Source organism: Pocillopora damicornis, chromosome 4 (assembly GCF_964200805.1).
Source record: "Pocillopora damicornis chromosome 4, jaPocDami1.2, whole genome shotgun sequence".
Classification (NCBI taxonomy): Eukaryota; Metazoa; Cnidaria; class Anthozoa; order Scleractinia; family Pocilloporidae; genus Pocillopora; species Pocillopora damicornis.
In genome coordinates this window covers 8,180,890-8,190,768 of record NC_142673.1, presented here as the reverse complement: position 1 = coordinate 8,190,768, position 9,879 = coordinate 8,180,890, and the positions used below count along the sequence as shown (strand labels likewise).

The window sequence follows — 9,879 nt, the reverse complement described above, 5'->3', positions numbered from 1 at the left end:
AAAAATCTTTGAATTTTGAAAACATTTGGAGCACACACAGCATTTGGAGTTTTGAAAATAATAACATCAGATATGGCAATATATTTTGCAAAATCCTTTCAGTTGTTCAAAAAAAATACTAAAGAAAATACTTTGACATGTTCATGATACTTTCAATTCAACATATTTTTCTCACACTTAATTGACCCCATAAGATGAATTTAAATTTTTGGGGGAAGTATACTAGCTGTTTGCATCAAATTCTGGTTCTGTGTTGGCTATCAGATCAAGTCCTGGCCTAGTCTAAATTTCTTTTTCTGGGTTCAGGACTTAGCCAAACTCAAACAGCTTTGAATTTTTTTCACCCCATAAACCTCAAAGCCTATTAAAATTGGTTGGATGCATGTACCATATTTGTTTCAGGAATTGGAGAATCTTTGCTCATTCTGGTCACTCAGAACTGTTTTTATGAATGATGAGTTCCATGTCTACTTTCACCTAACATGAAAACACCTTTGAGTGGGAAAATGGTCGTTGCACGCACGTTTTTATGAGGAATTGCTGGAAAATTTTAATATGGGTACAGGTGATTGATTGCTTTTCGTTTAATTAGTTAATTTTCATCATGAAATGTCCATCTCGGTAGCGTGGCCGAGTGGTCTAAGGCGCTGGTTTAAGGCACCAGTCTCTTCGGAGGCGTGGGTTCGAATCCCACCGCTGCCAAGAATTTTTCTCTTTTGGTCTTTCTTTTTTTTAACATAGTAAAAAAATAAAAAATATATAAAATTCTTTAAGCACAACCCTTTTTGAAGGTCTCTTTTGGATGGCATTGGTTTAAACGGTAAGTAGGGGAAGTATCCAGCCCGGTTAGCATCATAGCCTAATAGAAAAGTTTGTAAAATTCGATAGCAAATGATTTCACACACTGAATTGCGAATGATTTGTGGTATAAGAACTCTTCGCTTAGTTTAGCCCTCACGTTGTTGCAAATAATGGTTCATCACTCTTCTTCGTACTAAACTGATATCTCTGAAAGCTACTAGTCTATGAGTGTCTCCCGAGATAGAGATAGGTGGAGTATCCAGCACGGTTAGCATCATAGCTTAGTAGAGAAGTTTGTAAAATACGATAGCAAATGATTTCACACACTGAATTGCGAATGATTTGTGGTACAAGAACTCTTCGCTTAGCTTAGCCCTCACGTTGTTGCAAATAATGGATCATCACACTTTTTCGTATACTAAACTGATAGCTCTGAAAGCTACTACTCCATGAGTGTCTTCCGAGACCGGATCGGATCCGTTTTTGCTAAGGAATCAAAGTCATGTCACACCGCTTTCTCAAAAAAACGAGAAAGGTAAGTCTTATAGTTTTGAAAAAAAATAAGAACAGAGAGTATAAGTATTTAAATTACCTAAAAAACCTTTCGTATTCGTGGTATTTGAAGCAGTCACAAGCATCGGATTCATAACATACCGCATCGGAGAAATTAAAGAGAACTCAGGAGGTTGTGATGGCGGGGAGAGGTGGTATACTCTTATGTGAAATCAGTAGTGATCTCGTCGGCTCCGTTTTTACTTCTTCACGCCACGTCCCTGCTTCACGTTAAAAAATAAATTATTTTGTCAACCTTCCACCCAGACTCCTCTCTGGCAGTCCCCCGTACAATGGCACCCTTGTTGTTCAGGGGGGTATGGAAGTAGGAGGTGTTAAGGGCATTTTATTCCCAGATTAAAGAGTAAACACGATGGAGTTTGTCAAAAAAATTCAAAGAGTTTAAAGAGGCTTGAAATAACTTCAAAAAGACGATTTATTAATGGTTTGCTTTTTATTGTGCAAGGTTAGGTCCACTGAAAGGACACAGCCATTAATTTTAAACAATGGGAATAACAGCAGCAGTACTCTAATCATTATATTATGCTTATGACAATCATGCTTCAGCTGATCATTGCTTCTTGCAACAATGATAATCATTCAATTTCAGTTGCATCAGCTCTTTGTCTCCACTCATTGAAACCTCCCTGAGAAGAAGAAAAACAAACAAACAAAAAATTAAATGGTTGAAGAATTTGTCAACCTCCTATAGAGAGGAGAATATTATACGACACAGCATTTAAAAGCCACTAGCATCACTACCACTATTTGGAAGATATACTGAATCTAATAATGTCATAATATTAAATAAAACATTAAAAATATCAATTTTACATGATAAAGTGCAACATCAGGACATCCGCAGAGATGTGCAGTGAGAACCAAAGAACAAGAAGACATGCCACCAATACACATGCCTATGATTGGTTTGCTGAGATCAATTCCTGCATCAGAGTAAACTGAAAGGCAATACAATTTATTCACACATGTCAATCAAGTTTTTTTGTATTACCTAATTGTAAATATATCACACAAGGTTATTTATTTTCTTGATAGAAGTAAATAATTTATGATGGCTATATATATCTTTAAAATGTGTACAGAATTGATAATCTATTAAATATTACTTTAAAATAAGACAGATCAAGCATTTCCAAACTGAATTTAATCTATTTTACTCATTTCAAGGGTAACTTATCACCTTTCTTTAACTCATCAACACTTTTTAGAGTCTTGGTTTCAGCATTAAACAAGTTTGGAAATGGAATATTTACTGCGCCAGGATAGTGGCCTGTGCTTGGATCTACATGTAGGAGAGAAAGTGATTTGAAAATTAAACTAATTTTAATTAATGTAATGCACAGTTTTTATTATATACAGTTTTTTCAATGACAATTAAACCAAAGTTCAGAGCCTATCTCTCATACAAACATACATTGGTGATAATATTGATAGTAAAGATATTACTTAGAGAAAAAAAGCTGGTGTAACTAATGACATAAGATGGTAAGAAGTGGAAATGATAAATCATATTTCAAACATAATGTAGGGTAACCCTTTACACCCTAACATCAGTTGAAATATTCTCCCCTCTGTTCTCAATACATTTCCCACAGTGCTGATGAGGAGAATTTGTTTAACAATCAAGAGCCTCTATTATAGCTGATAGTTTCCTTTTTTCTTGTCACCTTTATGTGTAATTTGGGGGTGATATTGTTAGGAGAAATTAGATGCTGGTCACTCTTAGTGGTTAAAGGTTTAAAGTTCCATTCTGTAGTATTCCTGAAAGATTATTTTGATTTGCAATTAGTTTATAGATACAAAGGCTAATTTGAAAAGTTCTGAAAGTAGTAAACCCTAAGATTCAAAAAGTCAGTATAGACTATTTCATCACTTCAACATATCTACTGTAGATTGTTCTTTACCACTGGCTGAACGATTGAACAAATTTGGTCCACGACTATCACAAACTTGTGCTTTTCTTGACTTCAGGTTTTCCTTCATGTCTTCAAACTTCCTTATCCATTTTGGGTTCCACTTTGCTGTAAAGTCACCATCCTACATAAACAGATCAAATGTTACCTATGAGCTTTGGCTACTCTTTGCTAGCACATTTAATGTAGTTTTATATTTCATTTCAATTAATAATGTCTGGTTACACCACCAAGGGGTCATTAGGCATCATACACATTCCTCCTCATCATCATCATCATTGTCATTTATCAGCCACTTCAGAAGTAATATTCATACAAATTCAACATCATGGTAGGGCAAGGAGGTCTCCAAGAAATCACCAGGCTTGCTGGAAATTAAGGCCATTTCCTTGGCTGTTATTATGGTAAAGCTGCTTGAGGATTATGCACTGCAGCTTGGCCAATTCAGACTCATTCTATTAAAACTTCAACAGTCTTTTTTCAAATGTAGAGAAGCTTTGCCAGTGTGATCTACCACAAATGAAGAGGGTGTGGCACAACATTTCATAACCTTCACACTACGCCACACACACTTGCATTTACATCCCAGAGTTCAATGTAAAAGTTTTTGAGCTTCAGTATGCACCTTGGGTTCTGTAGTTGATCTGAATCACCAGTTAGTTTATTTAAGTATATCATCATTTGCTTCAATTTGGTGAAGCCTAGCTTCCTAGCAAAGCAAGTATCAATAAGTACAGCATACTCTTGGAGGAAATTGATTAACTTTACTTAACTGTTGCTATCAACTGTTGTAACCAACTGTTGTGTTTACTTTGGTTTTGGTTTTACAACATAAAAAAGCACTCTGCACTTGACTAATTGTATTGTGATTAGCTTATGAAATCTCACTATTTGTTTATATTACTTTTAAAAAGGTTCTACCATGGATCACTGGGGTTCTTCTCTAACCAAAACTGTTAAGACCAGATTAAAACCATTCAAAACCTTTTATTTACAAAATTTAGATGTTCATAATCATGTCGAGAAAAGACAATCAGTCTCTAGGATCAAGCAAAATTTAATTACCCCTTTCTGCACCACTGCATCTGTTGTTTCAAAACCATCACCAATCCATCTTTTCAAACCTCCATCTAATACTGAGACATTTTCATGTCCAAAGAGCTGTGAAGGTAAAATAAAAATGACTTGATTGTAAAGAGGCAAAAATTTAGCAGGGTCCTGTCTTAGTTTTGTGGAGTATAATTAGCTCCAACGCAAGGGTTGTCACTAAAAGCTTATGGGCAGCAGAAACCCATTAGCTGTCAGACAATTTTTCACCAGCTTCTTTGAGAAGTGTAATCAAAGACAAAATATTTACTTTTGAAATGATTCTAATGTCAATGTCTGAGTACAAAATGTTACTGAAATATGTCCCAGAAAGCTGGAAATCATGTCTCAGAGAATCTTAAATTTCAAATTTTTCTGGAAAAGCATGTCCACAGACCCCATAGAAGGGCGTGTTGCTATTAACAACCCTGAGCTTCAAGAGATACAGAGGGAATATTATTACCTTGAACATCCACCAAGCTCTTCCACCCATGAAGAACCCAAAGTTTCCAGTGTTGTCATAGACTACAACATGATCATCTTTATTCACTGCGCTGCCTCTTGCATTCATTTGAAATGTAGCAACATCAGGAATATTTCGTGGATACAGTGGTGTATTTTCCACTCCACGGAACATGTCCATATATGAAGCATTTGCAATATGTTGCCTGGAAAATGCCAAGATCAGATAATCTGTATTAACTATTCTACACAATTTCAACTTTAACCACTTTTGACTACTATCAAGAATTGATATATATATTTGATTAATAATACACAGGTGAATGGTGCTTTTCACGCACACTGATTGGCTACCTTGGAAATGATGAGAAACTAATCTTGTATCGGCACAAAGCCAAATGTTGCTTCTCGCGTGCGCTTATTAACTAGTTCGGAAGGGATTGGCAATTAATCATCTCCAAACTGCCGAAAATGAGAAAACGCGTACAAATAGTTTTTTGAATTTACGACTATTTTTAGGGTTATATACGGAAATAAAGTAATGGTTTGGTTTCTGTGTGGTAAATACTGAAACAACTATTTACTTGAGTGTCCGTACAAGTGGTGGACATATTCTTCGCCTCATCGCGGCTCGGTCAATATCCACCACTACTGAGCACCATTTCGTTGAATGAATTTTACCAGAATAATGCTAATTATTCACAACTAAATAATCTTTAAAAAAAAGTCACAAATCCACCCGTTCGACAAAAGAAACTATGTAAATCGAGTATATCGCAACTTCAGTGGCAGTTCTTCATATTACCGTGCCAACCATTTTTCGAGTGCCAACGCTGGCCAGATCGGAGCAAAGTTTCGCAGACCCGTCACCGGTCACCAGTTGGTTCGCTCCAGTCTTTCCTCGATCTTACAATTATAGACTTCGTCTAGTCCCTCCTTTCCGGCGAAGTTTCGAAAAAAAAAAAATAAGTGAAAAAAAAGCCAGTGTTGGCGCGCCGCGGGAAGGTCTTGAAAAGAAGGACCCCTTCTTTTCGGGCTCCTTTCTCCATAAGCTCCACGCGTTATTTTGTTTTCATTGATTTTTTTTTTCGGCTCGCATGACGGAATTGTCAGAAAAGGAGGGATTACTCGTCACGGTCTATTACAATTACGCCCTCTGGGACAATTCGCATTGCTGTTGATGTATGAAGTTGTGCAGCACTAAACCATGCTTCTTAGAAGGTGCTTTATTGAGCACGTTGTCCACTGGTGGTTAGCAGACCCTCCTTTTCGGCGAACGAAACATTTCACAGAGCCTCGAAATGTGACATGGTTTAGTTTTCGTGATATCACCCGGGCGTTGCAACAACATGAAGATTGATTGGTAATTTGAATGCCTTCGGTTACACCCAATTGAGAAAAAAAATCTGACGCCTGAAAATCAGTGGGTGTGTCGGTAGTCCCTATTTATCAATCACTTTACTCTAAAGAACACCCCGCGAACGCTAACATCATTCTTTTTCTTCGCTTAAATAAATCATATCTTTACAGGAGGGACTGGTCATAGTCGGGTAGTTTGATTAAAGGGATTGTCATACCCAGTAGACTTCATGCGCAACGGTCAACAATTTTCAGAGAGGTCGTCTAATGTAACCAAACTAATTTTATAACCTTGTGGAATTTCTAAACAACCATCGATTATTCTCAATAGGTATGAATGAGGTTTTTTTACCACAATTGAGAGTAATTTCACAACGTGAGTGGCAAATTCGCCGTTGTCGATAAGAGTACAGACAACAATGCTCACGTCAACATGCCACGCTATAGTTACGCACTGATTGATGTCGACACTGAAGCAAAAACAAATCGAATGTGGTTTTGCTTAGTTTGCACTCTTATGGAAAACGATATTCGTCGTCACATTGGTCCACTTCCACAACAAATTCTGACCACTGTGATGACGAATATCGTTGTCGATGCGAGTATACACTACGCTACTCGGCCATTGTCGATGTGGTAAGAATCAAATTGAAATAACTGCAGGGCGTTAATCCATTTAAGAGCGTCCTAGCCGTCGGCCATTTAGCTAAGCCATTTCAAAAAGGTAAAATTTCTAGTTAGGTCGTTGAATTTGAAGTTTTCAATGAGACTTCTGCAACAATATACTATTCTCTGCAAAGATCATTGAATATTTTGATTTCCTAGACACCTTACTTTGAATAATCACTGGAAGCATCTTTGTCAGGAAACCACGTAGTGTCTAAAACTGACAAATGCTCCTTGGTGCTTTCTTGGCTTTTTTTAAGCCATTCTGTGGATACCGCAGGCTGGCTCATTTCCGAAGACATAGAGATGAGATAAGATAAACAAGTTTTCAGCAAGATTTCTGTCTCTTGTTCCCTTCTGTCAAGTAGCTGCCGAGGAGCATGGAATACATAGGAATGGTTAATGAATAACTTGTAACTAAGTAAGGGGCCCTTACTGGAGTTGGTTGGGTTTCGGTTTTCATTTCTAGAATTAAAGCCCCAAAAGCTCCATAAAGTCAAGACGGCAAGAATCGAAGCAAAAGAACCGAAAGAAAAGCAAAACAAATAAAGTAAAAACAACGGGCTGTACCTTGAGGTCTGAGTGCTTTCTCGTGTTTTCGTGGTCACACGTTGCAACTGATAGTCTTACTAGATATTTCTAGTTAACAAATATATTCCTTTTGTTGGGTATGTGTCAAAGAAAAAAAACGAAAACAAAACAGACGAACAAAGAAGTTGCAAATAAGGGGCGATGAGTAAATTACATATATTGTATAGTCTGGTGCCTTTTATTTAGTGCCTCAGGGGCGAAGTCTAGTGGGTTGTCTAGATATCGGCATCTAAAGTTCAGTGACTTGACACAAACGGTTCAGAGTAGTGTGAAATGGCGTAAGTTATCGGCAAACGGTTAATCGTAAGCCGCATTGGCTACTCTCCGTAAAGTGAAATGGTTTAGCGTGACCCCAAATGGTTTAGAGTGACGACAAAAGGTTTAGTACAAACCGAAATGGTTTAGTGTTACATCAGGTGGTTTACGCCCTAACCGCTAAAAATACAAAAGTGAAATGGACAAGTCAAGCTTGAAATGGAACAGTCTATGTGGGTTCTTACGTCATAACCCTATAGTTTTTATAGTTTTTAGGCGCCCTTTAGTTGTAGTTTCGTCGTCTTAAACAATGAATCGCTTTATCGCGTTTCCTAGCAATGGTTCTGATTGTATAGACTGTAAGTGTGCTGTCGCGTAAAATGTTGCATTTTTGTCATCCTTTTGTTTCAGATTCTTATTTTATCTTAAGGTGGTAAAATGAAGAATTCTCACCATGGTTAGACGTAACCATGGTAAGAATTCTCCAGCAGTTCTCACTGTAAGAAACTGAAAAGATCAAAAGAACAATTTGAAACTGGCCGATAGCAATTTGAACTCCCAACATGGTTAAGCCGCGACTATTAGAAATTTTACGACCTCAAGATATACTTTCTAATAGTTGCAGCTTAACTTAGTTTCAACAAACTATAAAAATTGGAGATTAAAAAAATATATGGTTTGAAACGATAGGAAAATGTATTATTGTGGAATATACTAACTGATTATTAAGCTATTGAATGTTCAGCAGCTCGATAAAAACGGTTTCATCTGAAACATCATTTACTCACTGATATTGCGGCAAGATGATGAGGGTATAAATTTATTCGCTAACAAGCGAAAACAGGCAAACATAAAAATGATTATTACCGGAATAAGGCTCGCTGAGTCTAGTAGATGAGGCTACAGAAATAATTTCTTCCTGTTTTGGACGTCGAGTGGACGACGTGGCGAATAGTTCGTTAATTAATGCGATCGTCCTGGCAAATTTTCTTGCCAAATTCGATCTGAATGACGTAAGGGTTCTGACGTAAGACCTAACATAGACTGTTCTATTTCAAGCTTGACTTGTTCATTTCACTTTAGTATTTTTGGCGGTTACGGCGCAAACCAACTGCTGTAACACTAAACCATTTCGATTTTTACTAAACCATTTGACGTCATGCTAAACCATCTGTGTCGCGCTAAACCATTTGGGGTCACGCTAAACCATTTCACTTTACGGTGAGTAGATTGATGCGATACTAAGCCATTGCGGCTTACGATAAACCATTTGCCGATAACTTAAGCCATCTTACACACTACTCTGAACTGTTTGTGTCAAGTCACTGAACCAAGGCACAGTTAGCTGAACCGTTTGTCATTTCGACACTGAACAATTTCAGTTAACACTCGGCCAATCGTGTCTTCATTGAATCAGTTCAACAAGGGTAGCTACACAGTTTCTGAATTGTATAAACCATTTCTTGTTTGAATATTTCATTTCACCAAAGGCGAGTTGTCCATTTTTATTTTAAATAAATCTCTTGAGATAAGATAAATCGTTCTCCAAAAGACAATTAGACCATTTCTGTTTATTACAAACCATTTATTATACCTGTATTTTTGGCGGTGACGGCCGCCCATATAAATGGACGCCAAATATCAAAATTTCCCGACACATTTTTGTTTGTCATTATTCCTGGAATGTTTTACCGAAATTTGACAAAATCGGTCAAATCTCTTTATCCTATAAATTCGTTCAAAGTGGTTGTATTCCTCCCAAAATCAAATGCGTGATTTTAACTTAACGAAGGTCGCAAACAATTCGTGCCATGCGAAGATTATGTCGCCTCCTGAAACCGTAAACCAATGGGATAGCGGGACCTCCAGGCGTCAATGATTCCCGGGAAATCGCAGACACGTTCTTTTTTTTTATTTCGATCGTTCAATGGAACGTTGAGGAGGACGATACAATAATTAGCAAAGTTGTCAAAGGTAAAGGAAAAACCCGCGGCAAAAATGGAAAACTGGAAAATGTGCCGAGGAGCAAGATGATGAATCGACAGACAGCTTTGAAAATTATGATTGGAGGCCATTGTTAATGTTTTTGTATCAAGGCTGGTACTTCCATAAAGAAAAGGAAACATCGCTTTTAACATTAGGTATGACAAATTTTGGATTTACGGCGACTTCT

The 9,879-nt window shown here is 37.2% G+C and overlaps 1 protein-coding gene and 1 non-coding gene across 4 annotated transcripts; one reads left to right on the top strand and one right to left on the bottom strand.

Moving 5' to 3' along the window:
- The first annotated feature begins 620 nt into the window (after positions 1-620).
- On the top strand, positions 621-702 carry Trnal-aag (transfer RNA leucine (anticodon AAG)). Its single transcript has one exon. It is a non-coding gene; the product is annotated as a tRNA-Leu (tRNA).
- A 1,086-nt stretch (positions 703-1,788) lies between these two features.
- Positions 1,789-7,615, bottom strand: LOC113680781 (thiosulfate sulfurtransferase). 3 transcript variants are annotated; one of them, XM_089203859.1, is made up of 8 exons: positions 7,431-7,615; positions 7,029-7,228; positions 4,837-5,041; positions 4,353-4,448; positions 3,279-3,411; positions 2,555-2,656; positions 2,188-2,312; positions 1,789-2,000 (listed from the first exon to the last, which is right to left on the bottom strand). In XM_089203859.1, exons 2-8 carry the CDS (start codon positions 7,160-7,162, stop codon positions 1,950-1,952), a joined length of 846 nt encoding a protein of 281 aa, XP_089059985.1. In that variant the 5' UTR covers positions 7,163-7,228; positions 7,431-7,615; the 3' UTR covers positions 1,789-1,949. The 3 variants fall into 3 exon arrangements, with proteins under 3 accessions (XP_089059985.1, XP_089059987.1, XP_027053632.2); XM_089203861.1 differs by lacking the exons at positions 7,029-7,228; positions 7,431-7,615 and adding an exon at positions 5,641-6,145; XM_027197831.2 differs by lacking the exons at positions 7,029-7,228; positions 7,431-7,615 and adding an exon at positions 5,420-5,679.
- Between the last annotated feature and the right edge of the window lie 2,264 nt (positions 7,616-9,879).